Source organism: Acinonyx jubatus, chromosome A1 (genome assembly GCF_027475565.1).
Source record: "Acinonyx jubatus isolate Ajub_Pintada_27869175 chromosome A1, VMU_Ajub_asm_v1.0, whole genome shotgun sequence".
Classification (NCBI taxonomy): domain Eukaryota; kingdom Metazoa; phylum Chordata; class Mammalia; order Carnivora; family Felidae; genus Acinonyx; species Acinonyx jubatus.
In genome coordinates this window covers 141,850,112-141,869,834 of record NC_069380.1, presented here as the reverse complement: position 1 = coordinate 141,869,834, position 19,723 = coordinate 141,850,112, and the positions used below count along the sequence as shown (strand labels likewise).

The 19,723-nt window shown below is 41.4% G+C and overlaps 1 protein-coding gene across 1 annotated transcript in view; it reads right to left on the bottom strand.

Annotated features, from left to right (window-relative positions):
• Positions 1–1,936: 1,936 nt before the first annotated feature.
• The window catches only part of CMYA5 (cardiomyopathy associated 5), an 88,930-nt gene continuing 71,143 nt past the window's right edge, over positions 1,937–19,723 (bottom strand). The window contains exons 10-13 of the mRNA XM_027039277.2: positions 11,041–11,174; positions 9,671–9,770; positions 7,399–7,572; positions 1,937–2,756 (exon numbers count right to left, since the gene is read on the bottom strand). Of these exons, the coding sequence (XP_026895078.1) occupies positions 2,510–2,756; positions 7,399–7,572; positions 9,671–9,770; positions 11,041–11,174 (655 nt within the window). The 3' untranslated portion in view covers positions 1,937–2,509. The remainder of the gene's footprint in view (positions 2,757–7,398; positions 7,573–9,670; positions 9,771–11,040; positions 11,175–19,723) is intronic.

Genomic DNA, 19,723 nt, shown 5'->3' with positions numbered 1-19,723 from the left:
GAACTAGTTATTTAACTGCTCTGAGACTGGTTTCCTCATCTATGAAATGGCAGTGATTTTTACTGTGCAAGGTCCTGATGAAGATTAAAAGAGATGAGGTATGAGCTCTGCATGTTATTAAACTAATAAGTACCATTGACAGATTTGCAGAGGAGCAATTTTGACAAAATTTGCTGACTTCCTTTCTTTGCTCTGAGGGTTTGTGTTATGTGAGTGGGAAGGACAAGAAGAAGGAAAAATGAACTCAAAACAAGGGCCAGGAGGAAGGAATTGCTTGAGGATGTAAGGAAAAAGCATTAACTTCACTTTGCTTGTCTCCACTGGAATAATTCCCTAGAAACCCACCCACTGGAAATCTATCAGTCAACAGATGGAGGCAGCTGAAACATGGACCTTCTGAGCCCAGAGTCCTATCTTCCACCACACACATGGAGTCAGATATGGGAGGACCACTCACGGGACGTGATGGAGGATTGGCTTTAAAGAGGATCTCCGAAGTCCCTTGTCTGGATGTTTTATAGACTACAAAATGCTGTGACATTTCACATGCTTATTTAATCTGATGTTTACAATTATCCCAAGAGAAAGGCATAACTAAAGAATTTGAGTTAAAACCTGGAAAGAGCTGAATCAAGCTTCAACCTTAGTTCTTCCCATTATTCTGACTCTCCCCTTCATACCAGAGCTGCCAACTTGATGGCAGATGCTGCTGGTGCCCTGTCCCATTTACCTCCAACTCACCCCCAGCGCACTTGAGTGTACCAACAGCTGCATTAGGCAGTTGTGTGGTGACAATTCTGCGTGAGATGACTTTCTTTCTCATTTCCTTCGTCTGAGAGCTTTCTGGAGACTGCAGGAGTTTGCAAGGAACACACCTGGAAAAGTGGGGGTGGGGGGGGCAGTGGATGGGAACCTAATGCCCCCTGGATCAACCCTCAACTAACAGGGATTGGACAGAGTGGTTAAATGCCAGCTTCTGGAATGTTCTGGGTGGTTTCCAGGGTACCACCAGCACAAGTGAGCCCCAGTTGATCAGAGTGGCAATACCCCCTCATAAAACATGTCCTTTATTGGCTCTTCCCCCTTCCTGTCTTACTTTCCCCACTTCCTCCCGTGTGCTTCCCAGAATTCCTTCCTGTGTAAACAACCAGCACTGCATCTTTATCTCCAGGTCTACTTTTGGAAGAACCCAAGCTGAGACAAATTCTAAAATTCATGTGGTTGCTACTAGTGTTCCTGTTTTTAATTACATGACATTCTCACCAAAACAGTAATAATGCCCATGGGTTGCTGATGAGTCAGAACCTGATGGTAACACTTTTAAGTCTTGACAAAAGTGAAGAGAACATTCTCAACAAAGCATTACATTGTTCCTTCTATTTCACTAAGTATCCACTTTGCCCGTAGCTGCTCTCATTTTAAAGCAGAGTTGTGATGGCTTTGGAGGGGCTCTACCAATGCAGTTACAGATCCAGTTTGGATTTTCTAGCTGTGAATCAAGAGAATTTAGAACAGATCTCAACAGTAGGATATGATTTCCTAATTACAAGAAAAGAAAGAAATGAATTCATAATTTAAAAAATCTATAAATAAGATCAAAGTATTTACATTATTGAAAACAAGAGCAATCATCTCAAAATGCCTTCTAGATTTATCAACTTGGCACACATATTTTAGGAAGATTTCAAGAGATTTCAATATAGTATCTAAAAATGACCAACTATTTCATTTTGGCAAAAAGGGATTCCCAGCTTCCTGTAGTTGACTGTAACTATGGGATAAAAGTGTTCAGATTTTAAAAGACGCATGTAAAATTCTTATGTGAAAGTTAGTTGTGACACAACCCACTGAAGCGTGATGGTCATTTACTTGGCCGTCTGTCCCAGTCCAGAGATGCAGGGCTCATAAGTTATATATAATAAGTTCATATAACAGGTTTTGTTTTATAGACTCTAGCCATTTATTTAGCAAATGGAAATTTCTAATACCTAGCTCTTGTCTACATTTAAAATTTCAGGGAAAAGAGACTCATGTCCTACAGTACATATTATTACAAAAGAGTTCATTATCAGCTGTGAACAATTAAAACTCCTTCTCTAATGATTAGAATCCAACATCCGTTAATGGAGTGAGGTGACATCTTTCTTATGGAAAAAGCCCATGTTTCTTGTCAGAGAAGGATATCCTGTCTGTCCATCACGGATAAAACAGGTGGAAGACCACTTCTCTATTCTGGTGCCCAAATCAGGTATAAATTCTTTTAGTTTAGGGGAGAATGCAAACATACATAAAGCAAAGGGTAGAAGTTGTTTTTCCATCTTCTTTACTCAAATGCTACCTAGAAAGTCAAGGTTTCCTTGGTGGTTTTGCTCACGTGCTGATCACTGTGAATGTAGCTATCATTAGTGCGAATGTATGGGAGACATTTTGAGTATATAGCACCCAAGGGAAAGAACAATAGACCCCCAAAATTTGAATTATTCTTCTTGCAAACTCTGAAAGCCAAAAATCACTTGTGCCTTGCAGAATCTGGGGGCTCAATCCCCAGGTGCAAAGTACATTTTCCAGGTTTCTCCAGGGCAAAGGCAGGGTGAACACCCTCATTAAACCTGTGCCTGATGATGAAGAGCAACTGTCCACTTTCAGCATTAATGAAGAGAAGCCTCTGGTTATTGTAGTCCAACAGAATGCCCACCCTGGCAGGATGTTCAGTCACATGCACATCGCTCACAATGCCACTGTAGAAGAATGTATATCTGAAATGAAACAGAATGGGGAATTAAAAACTAGAAATCTTGAAAGACCATGGTGAAGAAGATCACTTGGTGATAACTAATTTTTCAGTTATTAATTTCACTACACAGTGAGTTGCAATAATGTTATCCCAATTCCTTTAACCAGATCCCTCCTAGATGCTAAAATGCATAGCTCATCTCAACAGACAAACACTTTTAATAATTTTGCTCCTTCTACATTAGGAGGCGGTCCCAGAATAACCAGCATATGCCTCCCTTGTGATTTTTCTCAACATTCTAATTCTTTCCCAGCTGCCCACATGTTTTAACTACCGCATTCATGGTGTCATTCTTTTGAATAAAACTCCTTTGAGGCTGCCATGTATTTTTAAAAGTACTGCAGGCTTGCCTTCCATAAAATGTATTACTTTTACAGCTTAAAATTTTTTAAGTAACTTACATAAGGGCCTTTATGAAGTTTAAGAAAAATTTCATTATTTTTGCCCAACTTCATCCTTTGTATATGCCCCCCCTCCCCCAGACCAACTTTCCTTTTTATCTTCTGAATGTTTTTTTTGCAGCCTTGCAGCTCAGGTGTGTTGCCTCTAATTTCTCTCTTCAATTCAAATAAATTCAACTCAACAAGTATTCACTGGGCATGTCTGTGAGTCCGGCACTTTACTAGGCCCTCTGGGGGCTACGAAGGACCACAGAATACTGTCCTTGCCCTTGGGGAACCCAGACCCTCCTGACCAGGGAGGAAAACTCTGTTGATCACTTAAAAGTGGGCTATGGGTGAGGCTCCGTCTCAGGGCAGAGATTGGTAAAGTGTTTATACACACATTTAATGGACCTGTTTGGTTGTGAAAGGACAGGTTCAAGAGCAGGCTAGGAAGGGGAAATCGCTCAACAGAAGAGGCTAAATTGCTCTGGGCAAAAAGTAACCCAAGTTTGGTGTTTTCTCCTGGGAGTCTTAGAAGCAGAGGCTGGGGCCCTGAAAGTGGGAGAAGGGAAAAAATGAGATAGTAGCGATGAGGGAAAGATCAGCGGGGATGGTCTGAGGAGTGGAAGCACAGCAGCACTGGTGTGGCAGAGAAAGCCAAGGACCCTTAAGGCCTATGACGTCAGTGTTAAGGGCCCAGAAGCTTGAGTACAGGTGTGTTTTGGGAATGGGAAGCTAGCAACTTCCCTGCAGAATAAACACCATGTGAGACGGCAGAGGTTCACGGGGATGTGAAAGTAAGCAAGGCGTACACAGTGATAAAGGACCTTTTCAATGTCTTGCCAGTGAGAGATCTGACAGAACAATAAGAATCTCAGGAAGCCCTGGAAGCCACAGAGAAGACCAAGGTTGCAAGTGGCAGTGACTGGGAACAGCAGCGTAGGCTGGGACTCTTACAGAAGGCTTTGGAAACAGGTGAGCTCATATTCAGCAAAAAGGAACAGTTGGAACTGGACATAGGTGGGAAAGAGGAAGGGGATCCAACCAGCAGGGACAGCATAAGCAATGATGAGGTGGCAGAATAAGCCCATTGGTCATAGAGAACAGCACCGTCTGTCTGACAGGTTCGGAGAGGACATGTGAGTGACTGTGAGGATATAACATGAATAATAAAGTCAGGGGCCAGGAACTAGACCTGCCCTGTCCATCACAATTGCCACTAGCCACATGTGGTCACTTAAATTAAAATTAAAATGATATAAAATTCAATGTCCAATTCTGCAGTCCTCGTAGCCATATTTCAAGTGTTCAAAAGCCATCTGTGACACCATTTTTCTATCTTCATAGAATTTTTGATTGCACACCACTGGCCTAGAGAGTTCTGAATGCCCTACTGAGCTATTTTCCCCAAGTCATGCTTAGAAGGCCCCTGGTGCTCACAGGCCCAGCCCCAGTCAGTCCCTGAGCTAGTCCCCACCATAGAGGCCAAGGAGGGAGAGACATTCCTCAAAGCCTTGGCTCCACCAGTTCTGCAGGGCCTGGAATCTGCCCTGCCCTGCCCTGCTTCCACCTCCATTTCCTATCCAGCATATCAGTTCCTTCTCTAGCCTCCACTCTGGCCTGAAACCAAGCCTGTCTGCCTGGAGCCCTCTTACCTGCCCAGCTTTTGCCTGCCCCTTCTTGGGACTGCTGGTGTCTTTCGAACAAAGATCGAAACTTGATTCTAGATACCCGTGTAACTCTGGAACTGCTCTACTGGGGCCCCCACGTCCCGGTGGGCCCACCTCTGTGAATCTCACTACTGGCCAAGACTGAGTCCAGCCCCTTTTGGTCATGATGGTTTACTCCCCTTGGGTCTCCTCATCCTTCCCCCTTCCTGGTCATATTATTCCTGAATTCCTGTCTTGACTGTGGTCCCATCTACAAACTGTAGATGTTTGTAGATTTTTGAGCAAAAACACAAGGGACATGATGGAAATGATATTCTAGAAATATTTGCCAGTTGCAACACATAGGATAGTGTGGCATGGGTGCAGACCTCGCCCTGGAAGGTACAGGCATGGTAGCTGTGGTGGAGGAGGTGAAAAGGCTGTGAACTAGGGGAGAAAGTTTAGGAGTGGGCAGGAAGAAGTCCAGTTGATTCTATGTCCTCAGACCCTCTCCATTTCTCCTTTCCACCTATAATATCTTAAACCTTAGATTCTACCCAAGTAGTATCAAGAGTAATACAGTTTGGTTTAAAATCATGAAGCCAGAAAAGTGAAACAGAGAGGGGTCTGCCACAGTGGTTATCACAGTGCCTTAAGGTGGGGTGCTCTATTTGAAACATGAAATGAAGGCACTCAAGGCTTGACCTGTCTGTGCTGTGACCACACAGACGGGCACACTCTTCCTCCCGGAACCCACAGAGCCTACCCTGGGCCTGAAAGAGCCGAAGACCAAACTTGTTGAACCTGTTGACAAGATACAATTCTGTTTTCTAGAGTCTAGAAATTTGTTACTGGAGGCTAATCTATGGTTTTGGGGTTTCAAAGATTCAAGTGTTGGGGCACCTGGGTGGCTCAGTTAGTGAAGCATCTGACTCTTGATTTCAGCTCAGGTCATGATTTCACAATTAGTTAAGTTCAAGCCCTGCATCAGGCCCATGCTGACCCTGCAGAGCCTGCTTGAGATCTCTCTCTCTCTCTCTGTGCCCCTCCCTAGCTCATGTTCTCTCTCTCTCTTTCAAAATAAATAAACTTTTTAAAAATGTTAATAAATAAATAAATAAAAAGATTCAAGTGCCTAAGGAAATTTTCATGAAATCAATATCTGGTTCATGAAATCAATATCTGGTTCCAGCTCTAAATCTACTCATTATAATTTCTGGGTTTGAGAGATTTTAAACTCCAGGCAGGGGCTAGGCCCTTAAGCATTGCACAGCAATGAACATCAATTATCATAATTGCTCTGACTTGATGAAATGTGACTTTAAATAGCTCTTGGAGATAGTGTCCTTATGAACCATGTCAGAAAATCAAACTCTGTCAAATAGGATACAGGGAGGAATGTGCAGCCAGAGATATGCAAAATCCCAATCTGTGGGCCTTTTTCTGGGAACTTGTGAGCTCCGAAGGCTTCCTTTTTAAAGCATTACATTTGAATAATGCCTCACATTTTCCTGATAGTTTACAATTTCAAGACTCTCCCCTGTACCTGACTTCATGTGATCCTCACAACCCAACAATGTAGCAGACCAGGCATCCCTGTCCCTTGACAACATAGATGAGGTCTATTAGGTATGCTCAAAGGGTTCACTGACTCCTGGTGAGTAGCCAACAGGAGGCTAATCAAAGATGGGGCCAGGACTAAAGTCAGGTTTCTAATAAAGACCACCCTGTGAGCATATTCAGATCATTCCATGCTTGCCTCATCTCTCTGAGACTAACACAGGTTATGGTGTTTACATAGTAACCAACCAAACAAAACTACAACTAATACAGTTAGCAAACTTTTTCTGTAAAGAGCCACATAGTAAATATTTTAGGCTTTGGGGGTCACTGGTTGCTGTTATGACTAGTCAGCTCTGCCATTGACATGCAAAAGTAGCCACAGACAATATGTAAACCAATGAGCATGACTGTATTCCAATCATACTATGAGTAAAATTTTACAAAAACAGGCAGTGGTCCTATTTGACCTATAGGCTATAGTTTGCCAATTCCTGATACGGACCAATGAGAGGGGTATCGGGGACTCACTTCTTTTCTCACTCCTGTTGATTTCTCTGGGGAGGAAGCTTTTTAGTACTACCCTTGTCACCTCCTCCACCCTCAGGTGAGTTTAGAAGGAGAAATTGGCCATGCGTGGCATAGAGGTCTCTCCTCACTATCTTTGGAGAATGAGCTGACTGATGAAACATACTTCCTTTTTTGTTTCTCCGGGGACGAACTTTGCCATGCAGGGTGGGGAAGGTGGCATGGCTGGGTGAAATCTATTAATAGGGTTCAATGTAAGAAATCTCCTTTCCCTCAGGTATGAATCACATTCACTAAAGTTGGCTTCCTCAGTAATCAGACTAACAGTTTAGTCTTCATATGTTTGACTCTTTTGTTTTCTTTCTTTGTTGGCTCAGACTTGGACAGAGAAGTAGGATACTATTTGTTAGGTGCCTCAGAGACCTCTGCCTACACATTAACTCATGACACTTTGACCAAGAAGGGAAGCAAGGCTCCAGCTTACCTCTGTGGCTCAGAGCAGTGCATGTACCACGAAGTCTCCCCTTGTCCCAGGGTACCAGCCTGCACAGCTGAACGGGAGCAGATGCCAAGTCGGTAAGCTGGGCAGTCTGTGACTGTGGTTTCCCAGTAATGCTGGCCACAGGCAGGCAGCTCCTCACCCAGCACTGAGGGGATTCTGCAGACAAAGTGGATCACTTAAGCCTACCACAGGTATCACCAGCTTTGATCTCCTAAACATCCACATTCACACAGTTGCACACAGTTTAGGCAGGATTCTATCCTTGGAAACTGCTGGAATTTGACTAGAGACATTTGTTGCCCATTGTGCCCCCAACTTTCAGCTCATTGCCACAGAACTGCACAAATTTTCAACATGCGTTCAACATATTTCTGCTGCCACATACACCATGCATGTATAGTATCCTGCATCTCTTGAAGAAGCTAAGAGCCAGGAAATAATTAGAATAATGGCCGGGGGAAAAAAGACATGGCACCATCTCTGTTTTCAGGGAGAGTGAGGAAATACAAGGGAGGAAGGTGGGGAGGTCCAAGAGAACATAACTTGCAAAGTTTTTTTCCAAAACATCAAGAGAAGACGAAGAAAAGTAGGAGGAGGTAGGGGAGGGGTCTCCAAAATCTTCTTTAACAATGAGGTCTGGTGTTTGCTGACCTTACTGGGCACAGAGACCAAATGAGGTGCAGCTCTTAAACGGCAAGACAGCTGGTGAGGCCAGAGCAGAGTGTAGAACTGATCAGGAGTGATGAGTGTGCTTTGTAGAAGCTGTGCTCAACAGTCTTTGGGACTCTGGCCTCTTTGGATTGTAGTAGGGGCACCTGAGAGGTTGTTGAAAGGTCTCCTTTTGTCTCACCTTAGCTATTTTTGTAACGGGCACCGTGAAATGAACCCAAGCACTTTCAACTGCTGATGGGTGACCTTGTTTGCATGAAGTACTCAATCCTGCTTTGAAATGGCTGAGACAGCAAGGAAGCATTTTTAATTTAAGCAGTGTTAATATTCAGTCAGCACCCTCTCCTTTTTAACAGATGAGAAAATGATTAATGCAAAGGAATGTATTTCACTTTCTCGTGTCTTTACCCAACAACCTCCTTTCAAAGAGGTGGATACTGACAGGCCCTTGCTCTCTGAGCAAAGCCTGGCTGCCTGATATTTATGAGCTAATTTTCAGGTTAATAATAAATAAAGGTCTGTGAAATACATTACAGTTACCATCAGTTACCATCTATGAACTCTAACCAACTTCCAGTCTATTTCTTTTCTTTTTGATTTTTTGAAAAATCAGAAAAAGACAGAAAAGCCCAATCTATTTCTTAAATTTTTTTTTCCTCTGAATTCACTTATTTGTATATTTTTTAGCACCTACAACATTCCAGGCCCCATGCTAGATTCTGGGACTTCAAAGATGCAGAATACAGGGCTGCTCCTTGAGGATTATTCAAGACAGAGTGGCTAACAAACAATCCACCTGCACTCAGACCTTTTCACAGGTAAGATCAAAGGGCGCTGGGGCCCAGAGAAGACTTCCAGGAGCAGCTAGCACTTGAGCTGGGCCATGCGCCGTAGTGAATACGGTGAACACCAACCAGAAGGGAAAACCACACAGGTCATTGCTGGCAGCCACAGTGAGGGACTGAGGGCTTGCCGGCAGCCATGTGGGAGGCACATCCACGCCAACAGCTGCCTGTGTCTCACATGTTTTACACTTTCCAAAAGCCTTCACATACTTTCTCCCATTTGACCATTTGCCCCTCACAATGACTGTGAGAGATCGCAAGCAAATTGCAGATCAGTCTCCCCATGGGGCCCTCGGCTTTTGGCTCTTTAGTACTCCTTTTTCTGGGAGCTCCTGGGTGGAGAGGGACAAGAAAGTCTGAAACTCTCAAAGTCCTCCCTGTGGCCAGAAGCAGAAACTCAACAAAATGTCATTCTCCTCTCTTCAAAACCTGGTCTGCTATTGAAAATAACAGAAGAATTTAGCCTAGACTCTTTTTTTCATTAAATCAGAGATGGTACCTGAAAACAGCCTATGTTTTAAGCAAAACCATCTGTGCTTGTGTTTGCAATACAAATACTGACACTTACTCCAACTTAGGAACTACTGGCACTTTCTCCCTAGTGATGAGCCGTACCCGAACCGTATGGGTGTGCTCGTGATGATATTCGGTACTATACTCCCAGGTATGTCCATTAAACCAAGAACATGCGCAGGCAAGGCCACACCAGGGTGACACCCCTCTCAGAACACTCAACTCACTCTGTCAGCCGTCTCCTCTCAGCGAAGCTGATCACTGTCCCATCTGAGGAAATCTGCAGGGCAGGATGAGCCGTTTCTCGCAACAGAAGAAATCGGGTTCCTATTGCAGTTATGAACATAAGATTATAAGATGATCACAATAGTAAGTGCTGTCCCTGGGCCTAGCCCCACATTTCAGACTGCAGTCTCCCTCTCCCCTGACATCAGAATGCCCTGCTCAGTGTCTTCAGATCCACAGGCTGGAAATCTCATCCATGACAAACAAGGCCTGGGTGAGTGCTAATGACCACGTGCCTGCACCTGGTGCTGCAGTTCGCCTGGCATAGTCGAGCTCCCTCTGCCATGCAAACTGTGCTCCTCTGGCCAGCAACATCACCCGGAAACTGGCTAGAAATGCAGAAGCTCAGGCCCGTCCCAACCTCCTGGACCAAAATCTGCATTTTCTCAGGCTCCTCGGGAGATTCACGCGCACATGAAAGTCTGAAGATGCACTGGCGTCAGCCGAGGGAGTGGTTCTAACAGTGGAAGATCCAGGCACCATATTAGGACTGGAGGGGAAATATTTCTGGGAAGGCAGCCCTCATGTCCTCTCCTGTAAACATCAGGCTGGCCCTGACCACATCACAAACAAGACATGTGCACAAGTTTTTGCTGGTTAAGCAAATCACTTGATGTACTGCCCTCAATCTTCTGCCATCTTTGGGTCGAGGGTAAGATAAGAAAATGATCACCTTTGCATCTCTCACTTTTCACAATAATTGAGAACAGCCAAGTATTTTTTTATGGGCATCATTTGGCTATTTTCTCCAAAATGTCATTGAACAGCTTTATCACTTCCTTGAGTTATTCACTCATTTATTCAACAAACATTAATTGGCACAAACTATGTGCTAGGCACCAGAAATAAACAGAAGAATGAGACTGGAAGCTTGCTCATAAAGTTTACAGTGTAATAAAATAAGAATATCCCCATCCCACTGTCCCTAACACACACTCAAAACATGCCCACTAATTATAGCACATTGAGAGCCAAACAAGAATCATCTGGGGGGATTAAAAACACATGTCAGAGCCCATATGCATCTCCAGATCAATCAGATCAGAGACTCCATGAGTGGGCCCCAACATCAGTCTTTTTTAAGTACCCTGACTGATGGCTAATGGGTAGCCAAGGTTGAGAACTTCTTAAACCAGAAATCTAAAAGAAATATCTTGGTCTTTAACCAATGTTGGGTCCTCATGCCAAGAACCTAGTCCAAGAGGTTGGAGCTTTAAGAAGTAGTTTTCTACAGTGTCTTCTCTAGGTGTTAGAAGGAAAGAAATGGAAATGCTTGGAAATAGTTCTCTGTGTGTGTATGAAAAAGAAGTACCTCTGGTGGAAATGAGGGCAGCTTCACTCTGCTCGCTTGCCCCAAATGCATTGATGGCTCTCACGTAGAAAAAGTAATTGTCATTGGGTTGGAGGTTAACTTTCAGCTGGAGTCCTTTAATTCCAGAGAAGGATCTAAACACAAAAGAAAAACTAATTTAAATACCGGGTCACACGCTAAACAACTCATCATATTTCAATCCTGGAGTGAATGAACATTTTTTATTAACAATAAATAACTTATTTTTCCCTTTTGGTGACCACCGAGTTAGCAAGCCCAATTCTACAAAATGTTTATGGTCCACTAATATTACTTAATCAAATCACTTCTACCTTTGTCAACTTTGTCCAATATATGCCTTCCAGAATGCTCCTGAAATGAACCAAACTTTTTTTTTAAAATTCAGAAAACAGACTAATTTTGTGGTTAATGAGTCTGCAAGAATATATTACTTTATCAATTTCTGCCCAAGAGGGCATTTCTGGATTAAGATGATGTTAAGCCAATCTATACCACAGATCCTAATATCTAATTAGCAGATCCAGCATAGTGGAAAACTTAAGGCGAGTGATGATTTTGTACATGGCCATCATACAAAAGCCAGTCAAGTTATAGAAACAGAAGAGCCCTAAAGAATACAATATCTTTTAAAAAATATTTAAGTTTATTTATTTTGAGAGAGAGAGAGTAAGCAGGGAAGGGGCAGAGAGAGAGAGAGAGAATCCAAATCAGGCTCCTCACTGTCAGCTTAGAGCCCAATGCAGGGCTTGATCCCACAACCCTGGGATCATGACCTGAGCTGGTATCAAGAGTCAGACACTTAACCGACTGAGTAGCCTAGGCACCCCTAGAAGACAGTATCTTGTAAAGCAAGTTTAGTCCAAGCAAGAAAAGCAAGTTCTAATTGCCAAACAAAATCCCCAAAGTTTCTGTTTCTAAATCTCCCATGTAGATTAAGATAAAAGGCTGGTAGTGGTATCTAAGTGGCAACGGGCTTACAACAGCCCAACCATTTAAACACATACAGACTTGCTGGATTTGAACAGAGAGCTCTCAGAACTTGCTGGGGAGCTGAAGTAGTTTGTGCCTCTTTTCTATTCTCTTGATCTGCCTGATAGCATGACCCAGAGCATGTATACAAGTAAATTACACAAGTGCTCTTTTTTTTCAGCCTCTATTTGGAGAGGCTTTGGAGAGAGTTACAAGTTAGGCTCCTTACTAAGGAATTCCTAATCTGAGTGCTAATGCCAGGCTCTGTTCCCTGGAGATCTTGCCTTTGGATAATGGTCAGTGAAAACAATAGTACAATACCCTTCCTGCTCATTCTCAGAAGAAGGTTTTTTGTTTTTTTTTTTTTAATCCGTTTGCTTGTTTGTTTTTGTTTTTCTTTGTGTTTGTTATCAACAAATGTACTACAAAAGTGTTTGAATCAAAGATTTTTTTCAGGTCACTTCTACTTCTGTAGATTTATTTCACTTCTCAGTACCTGCCTTAGAGAACACCATGGAGAATCAGAAGAAGGAAAAAGCATCATTGATTCAAAAAACAAACTAATCAAAAAGTTTTCAAAAGCAGGAAATATGTACAAAGTAACAATGCCCTCCCCCACCACGTCTAAAAGTGAAAAAACACCCCGTCTTTCTCAGAAAGAAGGGGACAGAGGAGGGGAGCAGACTGGGTCTATTTGTGTATATGCTATTTAGTGCCCTGTCTGGAAGAGACCGCTGGAGACTGCTCAGATGTTACTGGTCGTTATTTCAGAACCTACCACCTGACCCAGCCCTCCACAAGCACTATCTTTAGATGCACAGGGGATCAATGAGCCACATGTTCACAGACAACTAATTATGCTTCAGTTAGTTAATGAAAACCCACGTCCTATGATTAAGAATGTAATTCCTGACTAATATCTAGCATATTATTCTGGGGTGGATGTATTGCTTATCTTATTTGATTTGATGACTAAAGAGATGTTTTAAATGTATGCTAATTATAATAAGCTGTAAAATTATTGTCTCAGTAAGCATACTTGGGCCTGTCCTGAATTAACTTCATTCACTCATGAAATAAATGTCTGTCAATCACTTGTGTGACCAGACCCCAGTTACCCTGAAGCCTGAGGGGCATTTAGCAAGACTAGGTGAGGAAATTTTAGTTTCAGAGAAGGGATAAAACATGCTGGCTTCATTTCATAACAATGAGATTGTTAAATACCAAAAATACTGATTTGGGGGAAGTGTTTGCCTTGAAGTTTTAGGAAGTTTGTCAAGGAAAGAATTCCATATATATAATCAACTGCATCCTATGTCTCACCACTCATTTAAAGAATAAAGGTCTACACGGTATTGAAGTCAGAATATGGGATCAGATCCTGCTTTCAGTATGTGAACAGGCCATGCAGAGTTGATAGATATGCACGAGGCCCTCATTGCATCTGTGAAATAAAAGCACTAGGCATGAGCACGAAAATGATATGAAATGTCATAGAGTTTTATTGGTGACAAGTTGTCATCTTATGCTCCAGCACCAAGAACAAAGCAAAAAATCTCACATACAAATGGTTTATCTCCATGTCTTTTTACTTGTCTGACCTCATCACTTGAATGCCATAAAATTCCTCATATTAGCTTTCCTTGCTTTTAGCCAAATAAAAACTTTTTTTAATGTTTATTTTTTTTTAGAGAGAGAGAGAGAGAGAGAGAGAGAGAGAGAGAAACACAGAGTGTGAGCAGGGGAGCGGCAGAGAGAGGGAGACACAGAATCTGAAGCAGGCTCCCGGCTCCAAGCTGTCAGCCTGACACAGGGCTCAAACTCACGAACCACATGATCATGACCCAAGCAGAAGTAGGGCGCTTAACCGACTGAACCACCCAGGGCCCCACCCAATAAAGACTTTTAAAAATTTGGAATTTGAAATCTGAAGAGTGGCACTCTTCCACAGATGATAATTTTTTTAATTGCAGAAACAAAAACATCATCACTGCAACCAAACCCACATGACTTATTCAAAGTGTAGTTTGCAGTAGGACCCAGATTCACAGAATATCCAAACTGAGGTAAATGGTTACACAACACATGGAACCACAGCAAGTTGTTGGTGCTTAGGTAAGAAGGATGTTAGCCTCATCAGTACTATGACTGATCTATGTGAGAAGTCTAAAGCCAAAAGTAAAATTCAAAAGACAGTAAGAAATGTGAGTCAGATGGCCTCACTTTGGGTCATAAGTGTGGAATTCTCCCTACAAGAGCCATACTGCAGTGTAGGGGACAGCTCTCTATGTGCAGTTTTCAGGAATGTGAGGGCAAGGAAGCATCTAGAAACCCTGATGCATCAGCAATTAGCAGATTGCCGGTGGAGCATAAGCATGCCGAGGAGTACAATCCCACCTTTCTGTGCTCAGCAGGTCTTTGAAAGACTTTCAGCTATTCATCTCTCCACTGGTAGAACAAATGACATTTGTTAAACTCCAGTGCTGTAAAGCAGAGAGAAACTTTCAAGGAGACCCACAGAAGTCCGAAAGGCTATGGTAAATGAGACTGTTCCTCTCTTCTGTTGTTTCAGAAGGCAAATGAGTGGAAGCCACTGGGAACCAATGTCCGCCCAATATAAGAAAGGCCTTTGTAGCTTGAGACCTTTCACAAGGCAGTCTAAAGTTTGACACAACCTACCATACAGACAATGGGGCAAGAATCATTTTACGTGGGAATTGAAAAGGGTCTTCATGAAGTAAAAAACCATTAGGGACCTAATGCTCGATGAGAAAATACTAAAAGCATTCCTATAAGTTGAAGACATGGACATGAGGTTAAAAAAAGAAGTCATGCAGGGGCAACCTAACCTACCAAGAGTTCTAAATTACAAAGCTAAGGTAATGAAAACTGCATGGCACTGGGACATAAATAGATGGATCAATAGAACACGTGACAGATTATAAAGGTCAGGAATGGAGCCAAACACAGGCTCTTAAGTAGATAATAATGGAAGTATTTCAAATCAGAAGGTCAAATGATGGGTTTTCTTCCTCGGACGGCTGGATAGTCATACTGAAAAAATAAAGTTGGATTACTAATTTCACACTTGCTACTGAAATAAATTTCAGATGATAAAAGATCTAGTTTTTAAAAATGAAATCACTGGATACTAAAAAAAACATAAGAGAGAGGATTTTTAAATAGGAGACAAAAACTAAAAGCTATTTTAAAAAGAGATTGATAAATTCACCTAAAATAATATCAAAAGGTATACATGGCATATGCAACATGATTCATCACCACAGAGACATCAGTCAAAACCACAATAGATGGCACCTCACACCTGTTAGAATAGCTATTATCAAAAAGATAAGAAGCCAACCATTGGCAAGAATGTGGAGAAAAGGGAACCCTTGTGTACTGTTGGTGGGAATGCAAAATGGTGCAGCCACTGTGGAAGACAGTACGGAGGGTCCTCAAAAAATTAAAAACAGAGCAACCATATCATCTAGCAATTTCACTGCTGGGTATTTATCCAAAGAATATGAAAACACTAACTTAAAAAGACACCTGCATCCCCATGTTCACTGCAACATTATTTACAATAGCCAAGAAATGGAAACAACCTAAGGGTCCATCAATGGATTAAAGAAGATGTGAGATATTTCTATATCTAGGCCTACAGACCTATCTCACAATGGAATAAAACTCAGCTATAAAAAAGAACAAAATCTTGCCATTTGTAACAACATGGATGGACCTAGAGTATATAATGCTAAGTGGAACAATGCTAACTAAGTCAGACAAAGACAAATACCATATGATTTCACTTATATGTGGAATCCAAAGAAAAATGAGCAAACAAAACAGAAACAGACTCATAAATACAGAGAACCATCTGGTGGTTGCCAGAGGGGAGAGGGGTGGGGGGATGGGTGATATAGGAGAAGGGGATTAAAAGATACAAACTTCAGGGGCGCCTGGGTGGCGCAGTCGGTTAAGCGTCCGACTTCAGCTCAGGTCACGATCTCGCGGTCCATGAGTTCAAGCCCCGCGCGTCAGGCTCTGGGCTGATGGCTCAGAGCCTGGAGCCTGTTTCCGATTCTGTCTCCCTCTCTCTCTGCCCCTCCCCCGTTCATGCTGTGTCTCTCTCTGTCCCAAAAATAAACAAACGTTGAAAAAAAAATTATAAAAAAAAAAAGATACAAACTTCTACTTATAAGATATGAGGATACAAGGTACAGTATTGGGAATACTGTATGTTAGTACAGTTAATAGTATGTTAATAGTATGTAATAACTTTGTATGCTAAAAGATGGTAGCTACATTTATTGTGATCACTTCATAAGGTAGATACGTATTAAATCACTATGTCATATGCCTGAACCTAATATAATATTGAATATCAACTACAAATCAATTTAAAAATTATGCATGGCAAAAAACCTTCAAAAGAAATTAGCAACCCATGTTGTAGATGAGTACTAATGTTCTTTAAAAACCAAAGAACTTCTACAAATCAATAAGGAAAAAACTATAGTCCAACAGGAAAAAAAAATAGGTAAAGGAAATGAATATTTCACAGGAAAGAAAGTACATGGCTCCGAAACATATGAAATGATGTTCAACCTATTAATAGTAATGCACACTGAAACTATAATAAGATTCTATCTTCTACCTATCAAGTTGTCAAAGATCAAAAGTTTTATCATACCCTATGCAGGCTAGGATATGAAGAACAAAGCACTCTTTTTGTATGCTTCTAGCCTGTGTATAACAGCCACAACCTCTACGTAAACAGTTTGGTAATATCTATCAAACTCCAAAATGTAAAACCTCTATCCAGTCATTCTATTTCTAAAGAATTTTTTCAATGTTTATTTATTTTGAGAGAAAGAGAGAGCGAGAGTGTGTGTACCCATGCAGGGGAGGGGCAGAGAAAGAAGGAAAGAGAGAATTCCAAGCAGGCTCCATGCTGTCAGCACAGAGACCCATGTGGGGCTCAATCTCACAAACCATGAGATTATGACTTAAGTGAAATCAAGAGTTGGATGCTTAACCAACTCAGCCACCCAGGTACCCAGGCATTGTATTTCTAGGAATTACAGATATTCTGGTACACGTGTGAAATGATATGTGATAAGGTTTTTTCTGCAGCATTGTTTGTGATAGCAAGAAAATGGAAACAACTTAAGTACCTTTCAATTGGTTAAATAAATTAAATTATATTCTTAAACCAGAATATAATGGAATTGTTCTTAAAATTGAGACAGTTCCATATCTATTGGTACAGGATACTCACCAAGAAATATTTTTAAATAAGAAAAGCAAGGGTGGTAGAAATATCTATAGTATGCTACCATTGGTTGCAAAAATATAGAGATGTTTGTATACACACATCTGAAAGGATAAATATGAATCAGGTAAGAGTAGTTGCCTCCAGGAAGAAGAATTGAGTAGGTGACAGATAAATAGAAAGGCGACTTAATTTTCACTGTATCCCTTTGTATCTTTTGAATTTTGTACCATTTGGATATTATCCAAAATTAATTAAATAATTTACTTTTAGAGCTATATTACAAGCTCAGGAGTTGGTTGAATGTGTTTGCAGAACACGTGTTAATTTGAATTTTGTATAGTAGCTTCTCTAGGAATTCGATAATTCAACAATTTGTGTGGGATGGAAGAAAGGAGTGTATGTGTGCTTTAGGGAACCTGAGGGGCTGGTAATACTGAGGAGTGACTGCCTCTGCATTGCCGTGTCTAACACGTAGACTTAGCATGTTTTCTCCCTGGCAGAGGGGGGCGGCATGTGTACAAACAATATGGAGGAATCCAGTGCCATTACTCCTGGAAGCAGCCTACGGATGGTGCTGTCACTGCAGTGCACAACAGATGGCTAAGTACAAATTGTTTGTTAAAAACACAGTGGGTTCTTACTAGCATTCCTTTTGGCCGCACCAACATTCAGCCAGTCAGTCAACACCATTTCATGTGAACTGTGAACAGAGCACACGGCTGGGCCCTAGGGGACCAGCTAGTAGTGTTTCCCAGACCTGCCCAGACACATTAGACCTTCTGAATTGGAATTTCTTAAGGAGGCCTGTGAATCTAAGCTTTTACAAGTAACCCAGTTGATTTTTATGATCAGTTAGGTTTGGAAAACACACTCATAAGATAGAGTGGGATGAGACGGGATGGGAGGGAGAAATAGGAAAAAGAAGAAAAATCCATGAGAACATAAGCAACATTAAATGCAAGAACTAACTTTTGCTGTTGGAAGCCATTTTAAAAACCTAAACTGTATAAACATGGAACTTTCTGTTTTAAGATGAAAAACTTTAGTTAAATCAGGATTAAGAAGAAAATTCTTTATATATGGATTTTTTTTTAACTTGGTAAAATAAAAATTTTTGAACAGGACCATTTGTCTTTTGATAAATGAGGACATTATGAGATTCAGTGTTAACTAAACATCACTATTCATAATAGCGTAGGAACACGAGGGCTGAACACTGCCAACCTTGGGACTCAGGCTCTCCTGTAATTAGATTTCTCACAAAAATCTAAGTGAGCCAAAGGATTCCAGCAGAAGGATCCTGGAGTTTTGTTTTCTCTGTAGTTCCCCTCCAAAGCCTGAATGATAGCATTTCTATTTCAGGCAGAGAAGCCCAGGAGTCTAGTAACATCCATTCCTCTGGATTCTCTAAATTTTCCTTAACCACTTTAAGCCCACATATGTAGACAATTACTTGAGGTCCCTATAGCACCACCCGCCTGGAATGGTGATTTAACATTACATTTTCAGACCTTGTTTAAAAAATGATTACATCGGCAATGTTTTTGCAATTTTTGTAAAACTGCTCTTAAAGACAATCACTATTATCTTGTTCAATAGCCCTTATATAAAGATCTACATGAAAAATTCATCTTAGAGCTGAATGTCAAGAAATATAATTGTCTCTTAGTGAAATGTTATGCTTCCTTTTTATAAAAAGACGAGTTATGTAATCTCTTTCTCCCTCTTACTGTCTCCCCCTCTCTTGTTTTCACCTTAGCTACCAGGAAGTTCAGATTGAAATTTTAAGTTCCATTGAGCTACTGTTCTTAACCTGTACTTTCTGATACAATCTCCTCACCCCTGCATGATCTGGCTCTTGTTCTTACATGATTGTTTCTAGTCGTTCTATTACGTCTAGGTCATTTATAGTGAACAACTTGAATCCTTTTGGAAATTGACAGAACATAAGGTAGAAGTGAAGGAACAGTCTGGGTTTTCATTGATTGAGGTTTTACTATACAACCAGGAGGTGTATAGGATTGTAAATGATCAAAGTTAATTAGATTCATTTGGGAAGAAAGATTTCTTTTAGGAAAAGCTAAATGCCAAGAATCCTGGGTAAGGGAGTGGGAATCATCCCATAACTCACTCTCCCAAGTGCTCCTTGCTGAGAGATATTACCTGGGTCAGGAAAACAATACCATGTAAACATTGGCTATTAGCTCTTAAATACTCAATAAATTTTGGTCCGTTCATGTCAATGATCCTCCTATCACCCTGTGAAGCAAGCTTGGAGCAGGAATAACTACCTCCTCCAGGAGGAGGAAGTCAATGATTTGAAGGTCAAATCATTTGCTGTTGACAATTGGTTATCACCTATCCAGCCGAAAATTTGGTACAAAGTTTTTTTAAAAAGAAAGAAATGCTGGG